Source organism: Schistocerca serialis, chromosome 4, assembly GCF_023864345.2.
Source record: "Schistocerca serialis cubense isolate TAMUIC-IGC-003099 chromosome 4, iqSchSeri2.2, whole genome shotgun sequence".
NCBI lineage: Eukaryota > Metazoa > Arthropoda > Insecta > Orthoptera > Acrididae > Schistocerca > Schistocerca serialis.
In genome coordinates this window covers 716,579,255-716,597,890 of record NC_064641.1, presented here as the reverse complement: position 1 = coordinate 716,597,890, position 18,636 = coordinate 716,579,255, and the positions used below count along the sequence as shown (strand labels likewise).

Sequence of the window (18,636 nt, the reverse complement as noted above, 5' to 3'; positions counted from 1 at the left end):
CTCGCCGTCCCATGGGTCCTGATCTGGCATTTGATAGGGACGAACTTCTGTGTTTGCACCTGGATGTTGACGAGTAGCGGGTTGTGGACGGGTTTCCCATCACCGGGGACCGGCTGGCAGCTGCTACGGGTTCTGACCCTACCCTCTCCCGGGTTTTACGCTGTATTCAGAAGGCTTGGGCAGATCGTCCATCCGCTAAGACTTCTGATCCGTTGCGGAACTACTATGCTTTGCGTTACCGCCTCACGGCTAGGGATGGTGTTATCCTCCTTTCCACTGACAATGCTTCGCCGCATGTTGTGTTACCTGCGTCTTTGCGTGCTTCAGTCTTGCGCCTCCGTCACCAAGGGCACTGGGGTGTCTCTCGCACAAAATCTCTGGCGCGCTGTCATGTGTACTGGCCCGGCATCGACTCTGAAATCGCACACATGGTCGCTGCCTGCGGCCCTTGTGCGTCACAGGCTGCCGTCCCGAAGTCATCTTTGTCACCATGACCTTCGCCTGAGAAGCCCTGGGAGCGTATTCATGCTGACTTTGTGGGACCTTTTTTAGTTACTTATTGGCTTCTCGTTATTGACGTCTACTCTAACTTTCCTTTCATTGTCCGTTGCACGTCGCCTACCACCGCGGCAACCACCAATGCTCTAGTTCGCAGTTTCTCTTTGGAAGGTGTTCCCTCTACTCTTGTTACATATAATGGTCCACAATTTGCCTCTTCTGATTTTGCGGATTTTTGTGTCCGTCACGGCGTCATGCATGTACGGCCCCTCCGTTCCATCCACAGTCAAACGGTGAGGCTGAATGACTGGTCCGCACATTTAAGGCTCAGATGACGAAACTACTGACTTCTTCTGCTGATGATGCGCTTCTCCAATTTCTGGCTTCTTACCGTTTCACCCCCATGGGCGACCACAGCCTGGCTGAGCTCTTACATGGCCGACAGCCCCGCACGCTACTTCATCTTCTGCGGCCTTCCACCTCATGGCCACAGGTGCCTTCGCTTGGGCGGTTCACCGCCGACGACCTTGTATGGGTACAGGGGAGATGGCAGGCGCCAAAATGGAGTCCTGGCCGCATCTTATGACACCTGGCCAACGCCTGTATGAAATCCAGATGGACACAGGTGTTGCAGTGCGTCATTCTTCATACCAGCTTCGGCCTCGTGTGCCGGCACTGCATGTTCTGGATGCCGTTATGCCACCTTTGGCTCTACCTGATGCTCGGGATACTGGAATCTCTCATTACTCACAACGCAGTCCTCTCCCCATCATATCAGTGCTAACACAAGAACTGACGCTGCCAGGAGACGTGCCCATGCAGGAACCAGATGACCATCATCTGTCGGAGCAACTCTACTCGCCTCCTTCTCCTGTGGACGCGGACACATCGCCCATGTCTCCCGTTATAACAACCGGACTTGCCACAACGGGCCGATTGGTGCACGGGGCCCCAGCAGATTCGACCCCCACGTCTCCTGTCATCTCGATCCGATATCATCGGGGACACTTCTGTCCATACGGGAAGCCTCCTCCTCGAGACTTTAAGGCCAGTCAAACAACACCTATGGACGTTAGCAATCTACAGGCCACCTCCATCAAAACCAGTGCAAAAAATTCAAAGGTGGGAAAGGTGTTGTGACTCGCCGATCTTTCAAAGTGTTGCCGCGCAGTTACGCGTGTCCTCTACATGCCAGCCATGCAGCAGCAGCGCCACCTAAGCGGCCAGCCAGCCAGCGGCCACTACACTTGGACTCAGTTATGATTTGACTGTTAAAGTGTACACACATCTTACTCTGTTTACTTGATCTGTGACTTTCATGTATTGCGTCTTCCTTGAAATATATTTGTTCAACTTGAAGTTATAACAGTTAAGTCCCTCAAAGGACAAAGATTGTTAACCTTTTTGTCTTATGAGTTTATTTACAGAACAATGAGGAGTGTAATAAAATTTAAATTTGAATAAAAATCTTAATTCTATTAATTCAGAAACTAATGTATCACTGTTGTTCCTGCTATGTTTTCAGCTGCAGAAATCTGCTTGGAGTTCGCAAGATCGTGCAGTGGGCATATGATGAAGCTATTCTTTGACATTATTAGATTTTGCTAATTAATGTACTTAAGTAAAGCCATGTTTTTGCTGTAAAACAAAACAGTCTATTTGCTCTTGTTACCAAAGTGAAGAAAATCATGGTTGACTGAGCTGTCACCATTCCAAGCAAAAGTTAGCATGTGCCATTTGATAATCTGACAGAAGTACTGATGCTTTCTATGGTAATTGATTCATCATTCTGTGTGACACATGTGTACATTGTGTTTTTGTCATATGACATCCTTGAAAGCCATGGGTTGGGGCAGTTGGATGGATTCAGTATTTCTCGACTCTTGGAAATCATTTCACTTGGCATCACACCAAGGGTTATTAATAAATGTGCAATTACATGAAGTATCAAACAAAATTTGTGTCTGAATTGAGGACTTCTTAGAAGGGAGGAGGATACTGCATGTTATCTTGGATGAAGTCATCAGCAGAAGTAGCTGTAACTTCAGGCATGCTCCAGAGAATATGTAGGCTCAAGGCAGATGTCAGTCTTTGGTTCACTGGCAGAAAAATGGGAAAATGCAGTCAATCAGCAATGAAGCGTTTTTGCATCTCATGTTAGAATATTGCTGAAGTTTGTGGGGTATATACCATACATTGTTACAGGTTTGTTTGACTCACAAGGGAGCATCATGCAAATGTTGAAAAACATGAATTGGCAGAAGTTTGAAGATAGGTCATGCTTATCCCAGGAAAACCTTCTTCCAAATTTTCAAGAACCAGTATTACGTGAAGAATCCAGATATATGCTTCACCCACTACTAAAGACTGTGGAAAAAAAAAAGATTAGATTAATTACAGTTCGGTCTCCCTGTACACCCATCTTCCAGTAGATCGTGCATGACAATGTTTACTACATCTTTGTGGTAGGGATATACACATTTAACAGTATTTTTAGGTCTTACCCTATTTGCAGTTGATTATGGATAACAATCTGTCGTGCTTGTGGTGTGAATGGTGGCAGCACAACAACTTGAGATGGTGCTGCCGTTGACACCACAAACAATTGAAATTAATTGAATGGAATCCAACTGAATTGAATTTTGAATGATCCTGTAGGATTACAATGGTGTGCAGTAAATGTAAATGCAATATAGGGCACATTAAAAATAGAAAACATTCGTTATCACATAGTTCCTAACCATTTTTATAACATTCTAACATAATTGATTACAAGTAACAATATATACAAATTTAATGTGATAAGTACTCTTCAATATTGTAAAATTCCTTTTCCATCAGATAGCCTTTGAGGTTCTTTGAAAACTTAAGTGTCGTGTACATTGTCAAGCAGTTTTTTAGACAGACTACTTAGTAATTTGATACTGAGTACTGGGGTTGTTTTCCAAGCATTATCAGTCAGTGGGATATGCTTTGTATGACATTCTTCCTTTGTGTGTTGTGGATGTGGACACTAGCATATGTACTCCACTCTGCACTATCTTTTGTGACAAATATTGTAGTTTTATACATGTATAAGGGTGTAAAATTTAAAATGCCTTATCTTTTAAAACAGTTTTTGTATGTTTCAGAAATCTTTCTTCTTAATATGATCCTTATTGTGAATGTATGCTTTCCCGGCGTATATTTCTACGGAATCCAAACTGATCTTCCCCGAGGTCGGCTTCTACTAGTTTTTCCATTCGTCTGTAAAGAAGTCGTGTTAGTATTTTGCAGCTGTGACATATTAAACTGATAGTTTGGTAATTTTCACATCTGTCAACACCTGCTTTCTTTGGGATTGGAATTATTATATTCTTCTTGAAGTCTGAGGGTATTTCGCCTGTCTCATACATCTTGCTCACCAGATGGTAGTGTTTTGTCAGGACTGGTTCTCCCAAGGCTGTCAGTAGTTCTAATGGAATGTGGTCTACTCTTATGCAACACTTATGCAACAGGAAAGAAAATGTATCAATAGGGAATGTATAAGTGTCAGAAACCAAAGCCATCAATATGGAGAGCCACAGGGATCTGTAATGCCACCATTACTGTCTAATCTGTCGGTTAATGACATAAGTATTGAAGAGAAGGAAAATAAAATATTGTATGTAGATGACATGGTACAACTGAAAAATGACCAAAATGTGGTACAGCTTGAGAGAAGAGCATACATATCTGTCAACACCACAGATCAGTGGCTCCTGGAAAACTGACTTGTTATAAACCTAAAAAAGAAGGTATGTGGTGTTTGGAAATAAAGAGAAGCCTGTGCACATGGATTTAGAGGTGGATGAAATGAGACTAGAAGAAGCATTATCAACTAGATTATTAGGTATTATTGCTTTTTTTATGATGTGAACACCCATTTTATTGCTTGAATGTTTTAGTTTCCCCACACTATACTCCATACTGTAGATATGGTTCAAAGAATCCATGGTATACTGTGGTATACTGTGCACAGAAGCTGGTTGTCTGCATACTGTAATAGCTGCTTCATGATGAATGTGATGGATCTGAGTTTCATACAGACAGTACAAATATATTGTGCCCATTTCAGCTTGTTATCTACTATAATACCTAATAATCTAGTTGATAATGCTTCTTCTAGTCTTCCGTCTTTCGCGACTGTAACAAAAGTTTTATTTACACCGAGCACGTTTGGCTTTATTTTAAAGCACTTCAATCAATCAAAAGGAAGTAGACAAAATACATTAAACAAAACTGTGGACTTACAAAAACATTAGGACTTGAATATACCGTCTATCAGTGAAGTGCTCTGAGCTATGTCAAATATAATTTTTGTGTGTGGCACACACAAACATCATTTATTTGCTAAAACACTGATCTGCCAACACAAACGTTGAATATTGTGTTACCGCAGCACAAAACTACGAAAGGTGACTTGGCAATGGAGGAGACAAAATACTGTCCACTGAAGATGCTTCAAAAGAGAGAAACGTTTCTGGTGTAAATAAGTCCCTTATTACAGTTGCAGAAGAGGAATATATGTCAGTACCATTGGTAAAACTGCGACTGTGGAACAAAAACAAGAAAGAGAACATGAGTACCATTGTGTATGTGCCATACCTTTCCTTGATTGAAGTGCTTTAAAATAAGGCCAAACGCGTCTGGTGTAAATAGTACTTTTATTACAGTCGCGAAAGACGGAATATTTCTCAATATTACATACGACACCTATGTCGTGCTTAAATTAAATGAGATATTGTTATACAGTACTCTCAACATTGTGGCAACTAAAATCGACCATACGGAAAGTATACGCTATGGACTTCTACCTCTACAAACTCTTCAAAATTTCGTGCAATGGTTTACTACATTTAATGCTGCATAATAACTGCGTTGAACATCGAAACAAAATTAAGTCATTTATGGGGGGGAAGGTATCAGTCAAGAAGACGTGTAAAAATCAAATTTTTGGGCCAAATAGTTTTTGTGAAATCGAATGATAAGTGTGTCAAAGCAGTGGGAACACCATGTGTCTGCACAGGCGGGCGGTGTAGTGATGACAAAATTGCGCACAGCACGGAATGCGGCGAGCACGTGTCTGCAGCAGCGAAAGGGTTAATGAAGAGACAAAGCACTAGAAATTTCAAAAAATTGCATTCAAACGAATATAATTCGTGAAGTAAGGCACTTCGATATTGTTTTTAAATAATGAAAATATTAAGCAGCGCACGAGGTTTGAACTCATAACCTTTCGCGTAGCAGCCAAACACCTTAACTGTTACGCTAACGCACCTCATCTGAGTACATAACGCCATGAGTGAGTACATAACGCCATGAGGACTATAACACGTCACGCAAAATACTGACAAACACTGTTGGTATGACTATGAATTACTCACGCCTCGTCGAAGTACAATAGGAAATAAACAATTACCACTGTTCTTTATTGCGAAAAAGCGGTTCATGAGAGTGATACAAACACCTTTCCTTGCTATCGCCTGAATTAGGAGTCTTATTGCTTGTTTGGTTTAATTAATTAAGAGAATATGAAGCAATTGGTATAAAGAATGCTTTTTCCAAACTTTCTATAAAAGAATGTCTGCTATCAAACATTGATTTTGTTCTATTACTCTTTTTATGACTGAACGTTTCTAAAACTGAAGACACTCGTCCATGCTCTGCACTGCAGTCGAGATGTGGCAACGTCGTTCTCTGTTCATTGGCTGACTGTGTTTTGTGATGTCAGATGCGCAGAACGAACCTAAACTTGGCCGCCAACATAAATGACGCACACTTTAGCATTTGTAGACTTAGAGAAAGCTTTTGACAATGTTGACTGGAATACTCTCTTTCAAATTCTAAAGGTGGCAGGGGAAAAATACAGGGAGCAAAAAGCTGTTTACAATTTGTACAGAAACCAGATGGCAGTTACAAGTCAAGGGACATCAAAGGGAAGCAGTGGTTGGGAAGGGAGTGAGACAGGGTTGTAGCCTCTCCCCGATCGTGTTCAATCTGTATATTGAGCAAGCAGTAAAGGAAACAAAAGAAAAATTCGGAGTAGGTATTAAAATCCATGGAGAAGAAATAAAAACTTTGTGGTTCGCCGATGACATTGTAATTCCGTCAGAGACAGCAAAGGACTTGGAAGAGCAGTTGAACAGAATGGATAGTGTCTTGAAAGGAGGATATAAGATGAACATCAACAAAAGCAAAACAAGGATAATGGAATGTAGTCGAATTAAGTCGGGTGATGCTGAGGGAATTAGAGTAGGAAATGAGACACTTAAAGTAGTAAAGGAGTTCTGCTATTTGGGGAGCAAAATAACTGATGATGGTCGAAGTAGAGATGATATAAAACGTACACTGGCAATGGCAAGGGAAGCATTTCTGAAGAAGAGAAATTTGTTAACATCGAGTATAGGTTTAAGTGTCAGGAAGTCGTTTCTGAAAGTATTTGTATGGAGTGTAGCCATGTATGGAAGTGAAACATGGACGATAAATAGTTTAGACAAGAAGAGAATAGAAGCTTTCGAAATGTGGTGCTACAGAAGAATGCTGAAGATTAGATGGGTAGATCACATAACTAATGAGGAAGTATTGAATAGGATTGGGGAGAAGAGAAGTTTGTGGCACAACTTGACTAGCAGAAGGGATCGGTTGGTAGGACATGTTCTGAGGCATCAAGGGATCACCAGTTTAGTATTGGAGGGCAGCGTGGAGGGTAAAAATCGTAGAGGGAGACCAATGGATGAATACACTAAGCAGATTCAGAAGGGTGTAGGTTGCAATAGGTACTGGGAAATGAAGAAGCTTGCACAGAATAGAGTAGCATGGAGAGCTGCATCAAACCAGTCTCAGGACTGAAGACCACAACAACAACAATTGTGATTCTATCCACTCATCTGTGTGGCCTTGAATTCTTTGGTTTTCCTATTTTCCTATCAGTATTTGATGGTCAGTTGTGTCAAACACTTTGGAGAGATCCAGAAGCATTGTAGATACAACTTGTTTTTCGTCTAAGGACTATATAATAAATTCTGAGAGACTGGTAGTCACTGATTTCGTTGATTTACTTTTTCAGAAACTGTGCTGTGATGATGGTATAAGAATGTTGTATTTGTCCAGATAATCAACTAATCTATTATACATAAGCATTTCCAGTATTTTTGAGAAACCTGGTATCAGTGAAATTGGTGTGTGGTTATTGGGGTCATCCTTTTCCCTCTTTTGTACACTGGTACCACCCTGCTTATCTTTAGTTTTTCTGGAAAAATTCCATAACTGAAAGAGCTGTTTGCTTTGTCCAGCAATGGTGAGATTGTATGCTCACTTACTTACTTTATTATATGTTCCGATATTTTGTCATCACCGGCTGATTTCTTGGACTTTTATTAACCTTCTTGTGTGGACAATTTCATTCCAATTTTAAGTTCCCTACCACATTTATATAGTTATCATTAAGTATGTTAGCTATTTCACTGCCATCTTGAACCAATTTGTTGTCTATTTTCATAGACCCAATATCTGTTTCTTTGTTCGATACAGCTTTTTCTTTTCTTTCAGCATTAATTGCATTCCAACCTGCCTTTATCTTGTTTTTTGAGTTCATTATGGTGGCATTAATTGCTCTTGCTTTTGCCCCTCTTATTATTTTTCTCTATTTCTTTCATAGCATTTTGTAATTTTCAACTTCACCCCCCTGTCTCAGACCGTGCAGCTTCCTTTTGCAGTTCTGTTATTTCACTGGTAATCCACTTTGTCTGATCATTACTTTACTTTGGAGATTACTGTATTAAAATGGTGTTTAATTATTGTAATAAATGAATCATACTTTTCATTTACATCTATAGCTGTAGGGTTTCATCCAGGTTTTCCTGCATAACATTGTTCTAAAGATGTTAATATTTTGTTCACTGATGTTCTTGATATCTTTGGTTGTTTGTTTTTTTTGGTTGTGATATTATGTTCTCATTTCTGTGAAAGCAGATCAGCTGTCCATGACACGAAGCAGATCAGCTGTCCGTGTCGATCAGATATTTCACTCGTAGTGACACCTACAAATATTAGTAATGGTGTCATCAATACCTGCCTGACTTTGAGAAGTCAGTCTTGTCGGTGCAGATATTGTTGCGTCCGTATTGTATTGTATTAACAGTTCTTCACAATCTTGTCTTGGTTTTGATTCTTTCCCCTTGCCAGGTTTTTCTTCATATTTATTCTTAGTAAGTTGGCATTGTTTTTAGAAGGATGCTAATGTTGGCATTTGGTGATCTGTACACACAAAACAATCTAAAGTCGTCAATCACTACACCAGTGATTTCAAAGTCTCTAGCTATGGGTATTCTCACATCTGTACTGAGACAATATTCTGTGTATTCAACATTCTGATGTAGTACTTTTATGTAACTTTTCTTTTGCTGGCTTACATGTTGTGGGCTATGTTGTCAGAGCATGTTATATAGTCTCTCTTTTTTGTGTGGTGTTATATTTTGCTTTTTTAGCTGCAGCAAGAAAGAAGGTTCCGCACAGGAGCTTTTGATTTTTTTTTTCCACCATGTATGATATGTATAATGTTGATTACCTAGGGCCTGAAGATAATGTAATGGAAGACCAAAATTAATCAGAAATAAATTAAAACCTATAAATGCAGCTGACGATGTCATTCCTATTATGTAGAGATAATTTTAAAATGTACAAAGATTAGATTAATCTGCTGAGGAGATCCTCATGGATGTGGAACATGTCAATTTTTTTTTAGCTGAAATAACAATACTAATAGTATGAGTATATACAATACATCATTTGTTTCTATTAAAAAATTCGTCAATGGAGTAGAAGGAGTTGGCACTAGTAAGTCTTTCAGGCTCCTTTTAAACTGATCTTTATTTGTAACTAAATGTTTTGTGTTTGCTGGCAAATTATTGAAGATTAGTGTTCCTGAGTAGTGGACCCCTTTTTGAACTAAAGTAAGTGCTTTTAAGTCCTTGTGCAGATCATTTTTGTACCTGGTATTGTATGTATGAACTGAGCTGTTTGTTGGAAAAAGAGATATATTATTTAGGACAAATTTCATTAAGGAGTAGATATACTGAAAGGCAGTAGTTAGTATACCCAGTTCTTTGAAGAGGTTTCTACAGGATGTCTGTGAATTTACTCCACAAATAATATGTATTACACGCTTTTGGACTTTGAAAACTTTTGTTTGACTTGAAGAGTCGCCCCAAAATATTATACCATATGACATTATGGAATGAAAGTAGGCAAAGTATGCAAGCTTTTTCATTTTTATGTCGCCTATGTCTGCTAACACTCGAATTGCAAATACAGATTTGTTAAGGCGTTTCTGCAGTTCTGTGGTGTGCTCCTCCCAACTGAATTTATTATCAAGTTGCAATCCCAGGAATTTAAGACTGTCTGCTCTTCTTCATACTTAATGCATATGCTGGGTGGAAACCTCTTACAGGTTCTGAATTGCATGTAGTGAGTCTTTTCAAAGTTTAATGTCAATGAGTTGGCTTTAAACCGTTTATTAATATCCATGAAAATATCATTAGCAGATCTTTCTAGAACTACACTCGACATACTTTTTATTGCAATGCTTGTGTCATCTGCAAACAAAACGAACTCTGCTTCTGGCAGTGTAACTGATGAGAGATCATTAATGTACAAAAGAAAAAGCAATGGCCCTAAGATGGATCCTTGTGGGGCACCACATGTAGTTTCTTCCCATTCTGATGATGACTGATGACTTAATTCACTAGACCCTTGCTCTGACACCCTTTGTTTCCTGTTAGCGAGGTATGACTTGAACCATTTAGCAGCACTGCCCCTGACACCATAGAATTCTAATTTATTTAAAAAGATGTTGTGGTTCACACAATCAAATGCCTTTGACAAATCACAGAAAATACCTGCTGCTTGTAATTTGTTATTTAATGAATTAAGTACATTTTCACTGTAGGTGTAAATAGCCTTCTTGATATCAGAACCCTTCAGAAATCCAAACTATGTTCTTGATAATATGTTATTTGTGGTCAGATGGTTGAGAAGCTGCCTGTACATTACTTTTTCTAAAATTTTTGGGAATGCTGGCAAAAGTGAAATCAGTCTGTAGTTTGATGGTATCTCTTTATCCCCTTTCTTGAATAGAGGCTTAACATCTGCATATTTTAGCCAATCAGGAAATGTCCCAGTTGTAATTGACTGGTTACACAAGTAACTTAGAATTGTACTAAACTCACAAGAACACGCCTTAATTAACTTTGTTGATATTTCATCGTAACCACTAGAATGCTTTGTTTTTAAAGATTTTATTATGTAAGTTATTTCTTTTGGTGAAGTGAGTGACATATTCATGTTCCTGGAGGTATTTGTATAGGCTAGTTTCAGATATTCAGGGGCATTATTTACTGATCCTGACAATCCCATTCTATCAGTAACGGATATAAAATACTTGTTAAATAGATTTACCACACTATGCCAATTGGTTACTAATGTGTCATCTACCCTTAATGCTATTTGTTCCTGTTCCTTTCTGGTTTACCAGTCTCCTCTTTCACTATATCCCATATTGTTTTTATTTTGTTCCCTGACATTGCTATCTTCTTCTCGTAGTGCATTTGTTTAGATGTCTGAATTATTTTTTTTTTAATATTTTACAGTATTCCCTATATTTAGCTAAATCATCAGCATTGGAGCTATTCTTGGATGACAGATACATTTTCCTTTTGGTCTTACAGGAGATCTTTGTTCTTTGTGTAATCCATGGTTTTATTATAGACTTCTGTTTAATTTGAGTAACTTTTAGAGGAAAACAGTTTTCTAACATGGTACTGATATTGTTCATGAATGTGTTACATTTTTCATTCATGTCATGAGCACTATAAACATCTTTCCAGTTCATATCTTGAGCAGTTTTCTAAAACACTCAAGTTTTGGTTGATTGACCACTCTCCTGTACTCAGATTTAGCAGCCTTATAATCTGCTTAGAATTTACAACTAAAACAAGGAGCTGCATGTCATGATCTGATAGTCCATTTATTACAGGCTTTATGATATGATTTTGTTCCTTTGATTTGTCTATAAAAATGTAATCAATGGCTGTCCTTGAGGATTCAGTGATCCTAGTTGGAAAGTGTACAGTGTGAGTTAGATTGAAAGACAACATTATAACTGCAGTAAACGTTTACTGGAAGATTGCATTAGAAAATCTGTATTAATGTCACCAGCAATCAAAATTTCTTTGTTTCTTCCTGTTAAATAACCCAAAAGAGCTTCTAGATGATTTATGAATAGATTATAATTTCCTGCAGGTGCTCAGAAATAGTTACTGTTATATAGGATCTTTTATGGAACTCTACTTCTGTTGCACGTGCTTCTAGATGCTGCTCTAAACAGAATTTATTAATGTCAATGTTCTTGAATTTATGGCAGTTTTTAATAAATGTGGCAACTTCTCCTCCATCCATATCTACTCTGCAGAAGTAGGAAGCTAGCTTAAATCCTGAAATGTCTAACACTTAAGCATTCATGCTCCAACACTCTGTACACGATTAGAAAAGGAAAAGACATGCACTTAACAGTGGTTTGCTGCATATGTATGTAGGCATAAACATTATGCTATGGCAACTGATAACACTTCTACCAACATTGATGGGAATGAGATTTTTTGTAAAATTTTCTACGTTATGGTAAGACACATTGTAGGTCTGTAATCACTCATAAAACAACAAAGAAAGAAAAAGCCCTAGAACCACTGTGGTGAAATGGCAAGAGTGGCTGGTATGAAGGCAATGTAATGATTTCTCAACATGAAGACCTTTCTTTGTGGAAATAGCGGCAGTAACTTAGTAAATAGTAGGTTTGAAGATGCCAATGATATTACCGCATTGTTTTTCATTTATTTTTATTTTTTTACCAGGAATGTGTGATATATTCTCCCTACAGTCCAGATCTAGTTTCAGCTGACACTTTTTATGTCTTTCATGTGAGCTTGATAAGAAGCATTGTGAATAGTTAAGAAGCATTGTGAATAACTCAGTGGTAGTCATATTGGATTATCAGAGTCTATTCTGATGGAGACTACAGTGTCGTTGGAAATCCTGCTTCAATATTTTATCTGTAAAAAATGTTGTTCTAGTGTTTACTAGTGTTACCACTACTATTACTACTAGTGCTATCATTATTAATACCACTATTAGTATCCTTTCTCAGTTGGCAGCCATTTCTACTGCATTATAAGAATATTTAAGTGCCAATAGTTTACACTCTGCCTCGGATTTGACCTCTGTGTAGCTTTTCTCAGCTGTAAGGGAGGTGGTCTAACTTTAACATACATCCCAACTAATGGGACTACCCATGAAACCATACAGTATCAGCAATGAATGTTGATTAATCAATTATTCTGTGGTCATGATAGCCATTGAATTTGAAAGTTTAACTCACTCAACTCCAGTTACACATCTTGCTACTCTGCTGTCGCAACCTATATAAATGTTATTACTGTGAGAGATTTGCTTAGCATCAATGATGTTATAAATAGCATATAATACAATTGAAGCTGCCATGTCAAAAGTTCACAATAACTTTTAGCATTAACACTTATTATATTCTGCCATTTTTCTTGCAGGTAACAGAAAGCACATCAGAGAGGAGTTACTATGGTCCACGTAAGGTGAAGTTCGTGCCTTTTTTATTTCTTCAGCTCCAAGGCTGCTATGGTGATGTTATGATGCATGGTTCAAGGTGGCTTAATGCTCGAATGGGAATCAGTTACGCTTCTTTGGAACCTCATGGTGACTGCTTCTGTGGTGTGAAAGAGAATGGAGGGGATATGGTAAACCTTGAATCTTGATTTTATATTCTCTTATTGTGATTATCAATGCTGGAAAGTTACTAGCTAGACTTGATTGATAGATATATATAACTTCTTTCCACAAACTTTGCTATCACATTGGTATCCCTGATCTGTTGTTGAGATCATACTCTTGTGTACGTGCGCATGTGTGCGTGTTTGTGTGCACAGCACACACACACACACACACACACACACACACACCATGAGAATTTACTGTTTTTGTTTCAACATGAATTCTGCATAAGTGGTATAGTCTTTTGCTGGTGATATCTAGCACTTGATAGTGTAATCCTCAAAAATAAGCTTTTTACTCCCAGCTATGTTATAAGCATCAAATGCACGTTATTTATTCAATGATGGTGGAGAGAATAATTTTATTTGTTTCAAGATTCATTTGTATTTTTTTCATGTTTCACCTGGAAACTTCCTGCAGCTCAGTTACGGCAAATTGAAATTTGAGCATCACCTCTTAGTTTCCTTTGTTAAGTCCAAGTCCTGACATAAAGTTTGTGTGACTTGTTTAAACAGATTCCAATTTTTCTGTCCTTTGATAACTCTGTCTTTGTCAACCATTTCATTTTTCTTGTAGGAATTGCTGGCTGTGAAACAATATTACTTGTTACCTCTTGCTTTCACTTCTTTTTAGATCTGTTCAAAAAAATCTTCACACCATTCACTCTTGACATTGGAGCACACTGGTTTTAACACTCTCCATACTTGGTTGTGGCACAATACAGCAAACAAAATAGAAGATCAAGTAATTGCTTTCACTTTTCCTTCTTTCTGTTCACACACCTAGACATCTAACTGGGTACTTTGGGGTCATTCATTATAGACAGTGGTATATTGATCATCAATAATTTGACTTTTCTAGTAAGTCATGCTTTGATTTGAGCTGTTTATCGCACAGTATAGAGGTATCACCCAAAGTGCATTATCCAGTCATACTGGTTTAACACTTGACGTGATGGAAAAAGATGGGCTGTCTTGCGTGACACCCATTCCCTCAACCTCTGGGTACACTGAACACAAATCATTATAGCATGAAAACCATAGAATCCTCTAAGTACCCTTTCTGCGTGACACTCCTGGAACAATGTACAACAGAACAATGCTTGTCCACATTTAGCAAGACGTTCTACAGTTTTTATTTGCTGGACAGATAGTTTGTCCTCTCTTATCTGTGCAGTCACTGTAATCATTGAACATATCTTGAACTGAAATGTCATTCACCAGGATTATTTCAAAGTTGTCGCTTTCCTTCGTTGCTCTAATAATTTTCATTTAGCACTGCAGGTTGTTTGTCAATTAATTAAATTAACTTCTATTTTTTTCTTTACGGTGTCAAAATTTTCACTAATGGTGGTGTAGGCCAGTGACTGAAAATTAAAAACAAACAAATTCTTGAAACCATGATGATGCATCAGTTCATCATCAGTCTCTTCTCTAAATTGTTTCAGGTAACTGATCAAATTGCACTTGGCAACTTGATTGGTTGTATTATATCTTGAGTATTAATAACTGCTTCAGTTGTATTCAGCCCTTTATTATTGGATCACTACTGGTTTCTTGGCACTAAAAGCCACATCTTCAGGTGAACATTTGTATAACAATGTATCGAGAAGAATAACCAGTAGTAATCCAATAATAATGGATTAAATACAGATAAAGCAGCTAATACCCAAGATGACTACTCATAGCTATGGCTGTCCCACCTACAAGGTTGTCTGCAGTTGTATTATAAACTGGTTGCAGAACCTTCTGCAAGAAACACCATTAACCTATGATATTTATGAATTTTTTGTCATAGAAAAATACTGCATGTTATGTGAAAAATTATTTAGTAGGAAAAATTATCTGAATATAAGAGGACTAAGAGTTTAAGTTTTTCATTTCCCCTGAAAGTGTGTATGAAAATCCTCAGAGGAGAATGAGATGACTACTCATAGCTATGGCTGTCCCACCTACAAGGTTGTCTGCAGTTGTATTATAAACTGGTTGCAGAACCTTCTGCAAGAAACACCATTAACCTATGATATTTATGAATTTTTTGTCATAGAAAAATACTGCATGTTATGTGAAAAATTATTTAGTAGGAAAAATTATCTGAATATAAGAGGACTAAGAGTTTAAGTTTTTCATTTCCCCTGAAAGTGTGTATGAAAATCCTCAGAGGAGAATGAGGGGGGGGGGGGGGGTTACATTTGAGTGGAATTTATTAACAAAATTGTTAATGCAAATTTTAGCACATTTAAGTGACATGATTATTTACTTGAAATTATCATTGTATGCACATGAGATTGATGACACACAAATAATTGCATTATCGTGTTCATTTTGATGTACTGCACCACTCTGAATGCCATTCATACCACAATATTTGTGTTGATCAAGTTTCTCCTGGCGATGCCTCTCTATTTTGGCATTGTATCATAAAGTGCTGATGCACATCATAATATGTAGCCTCTACATGTTGCAAAATGCCTATGATCTATTAGTGATAGACACAGTGGTCTCAAACAAATTCACATATCGCACATGGATCTTCATGATGTATTCAAATTAAATTTCAAAAAGTACTCCATGTGCATCTGCCTGGCACCCCAGTGCAGTTAGCATAATAAAATAGAATATGTCAAACTGACACATTTGTAGCCATAACATAGTCATCATAGAATACATATAATTGACACATGTTATCTCAGCACTGGAGCTCTTCTGCAAAAACTGTAATTTTGTCTGTCATTCCATTTTTTCACCTATTAGATTTTTGAACATACACATATCAAAAAAAGTTTTGCATCACCCCGGTTCCCAGAACTCCAGAAGATAGACGTTGATTGTGGATATTGTGTCACAGACACAGTCCCTTTGACTGTTCAGAGATGTCACTAAAGCTGCCCAAAGGTGCAAACAGCCATGCATGAGCAGCGTCTATTAGATGGAGGATGCCTGACAGCCGATCACTTCCAGTCATTCCATCAGGGAGGTACACGGCTTTTGTTGTCTGTAGTCCAACCATGCCTAGACGGTCAATACCTTGGTTTGATCGCGTCCACATTATTACTTTGTGCCAGGAAGGGCTCTCAACAAGTGAAGTGTCCAGGCATCTCGGAGGAACCAAAGTGATGTTGTTCAGACATGGAGGAGGTAACAGAAAGACAGGAACTGTCGATGACAATCCTCGCTCAGGCCACTCAAGGGCTACTACTGCAGTGGATGAGTGCTGCCTACGGATTATGGCTCAGAGGAACCCTGACAACAACGCCACCATTTTGAATAACGCTTTTCGTGCAGCCAAAGGCATCGTGTTATGACTCAAACTGTGCGCAATAGTCTGCATGATGTGCACCTTCACTCCTGACGTCCATGGCAAGGTCCATCTTTGCAACCACAACACGATGCAGCACTGTACAGATAGGCCCAAACACATGCCGAATGGACTGCTCAGGATCAGCATCATGTTCTCTTCACCGATGAGTGTCGCATATGCCTTCAACCAGACAATTGTCGGAGACGTATTTGGAGGCAACCCGGTCAGGCTGAACATCTTACTCACACTGTCCAGTGAGTGCAGCAAGGTGGAGGTTCCCTGCTGTTTTGGGTTAGCATTATGTGGGATCGACGTACGCCGTTGGTGGTCATGGAAGGCGCCGTAATGGCTGTATGATACGTGAATGCCATCCTCCGAGCAATAGCACAACCATATCGGCAGCATATTAGCGAGGCATTCGTCGTCATGGATGACAGTTCACGCCTCCATTGTGCACATCTTATGAACGACTTCCTTCAGGATAACGACATCACTCGACTAGAGTGGCCAGCATGTTCTCCAGACGTAAGCCCTATTGAACATGCCTAGGATAGATTGAAAAGGGCTGTTTATGGACAACAACACCCACCAACCACGCTGAGGGATCTACGCCAAATGGCTGTTGAGGAGTGGGACATTGTGGACCAACAGTGCCTTGATGAACTTGTGGATAGTATGCCACAATGAATACAGGCATGCATCAATGCTAGAGGATGTGCTACTGGATATTAGAGGTACTGGTGTGTTCAGGAATCTGGACCACCACCTCTGTAGGTGTCACTGTATGGTGGTACAACACACAATGTGTGGTTTCCATGAGCAGTAAAAAGGACGGAAATGATGTTTATGTTGATTTCTATTCCAATTTTCTTTACTGGTTCTGGAACTCTCAGAACCGAGGTGATGCAAAACTTTTTTTGATGTGTGTTAATTGTCATCTAACTAATTTTATTTATTTTATGGTGCTACATTAAGTGTCAGTTCCCAGAAAAGTTGTAGGCACAAATAAATTTACAAAGTAGATAACTAGATACAATAAAAATTAGATACAAAGTAGAAAATGAGATACAGTAGACATGCAGAAACTGTGGAATCTGAAGCAACAATTAGGGTGGATCAAGGAAATTAAAGAGGATATGGGTGAACTGGATATAACCTTGGATGATCTGCAAAACAAGACAGAAAATCCTAAGAAACTGAAAGACAAGAAAATAAGATTTAAACCAAAAGTAGACAAATGACACACAATGAAAAGTGTATTTAAGATGAGGAAAGACAGGAAAGATCAGATCGAATGAAAAGATACTGGGCAGTTTAGAAAGAACGAAATGTGCGCTTACTGAAGAAGAGGACCAGGAAATGATTGGCTAAAGTGGTCCAATGAGGCCGTGAAAGCAAATAATAATAATAATAATAATAATAATAATAATAGAGATGCAGGATTTCTGATTCCTGGTGGGCCTCTCACAGTGGGTAACCAGTGAACATATATGACTCTCATTGTTGGCACAGTTGGATGTCGTCTAGTGGACTTGACCTTCAATAGCATTGCTAAGGGGAAAGTGAAGACTTATCCAAGATTCTTCATGAATACTTGGTAGATGTGGCCTAGCTGCAGGAGACACACAGATGATGATTGCCAGCGGCACTGCAGGGACACAGTACCAGAAATACTACTTAAACTTGTGCCAATAGTACCCTGACACAAAGAATTCATTTAGCCACATGTCTTGAGATCTCTTACCAATGAGAAACTTTCTGTCCTGTGCTGCTTTCATTGGAAATTGACCAATATATTTGAACACCGGTAACTGAGTTGTCCGTAATTTTCTTTTAACCACATGAGCTGCAGAACTGTGTGGACCAAAATGGCGTTCATCTTGCCTGTTTATGTTTTGCTTTTTCATAAATTTCATCCATAAATGTTTAATATATTCTGGTGTTAATAGTTTTGACCAGTTA

At 38.7% G+C, this 18,636-nt stretch overlaps 1 protein-coding gene across 1 annotated transcript in view; it reads left to right on the top strand.

The window, feature by feature from the left end:
* LOC126474722 (intermembrane lipid transfer protein VPS13B) overlaps positions 1–18,636 on the top strand; it is a 205,982-nt gene that overhangs the window by 59,638 nt on the left and 127,708 nt on the right. The window contains exon 9 of the mRNA XM_050102201.1: positions 13,134–13,340. Coding sequence (XP_049958158.1) covers positions 13,134–13,340 — 207 coding nt within the window. The remainder of the gene's footprint in view (positions 1–13,133; positions 13,341–18,636) is intronic.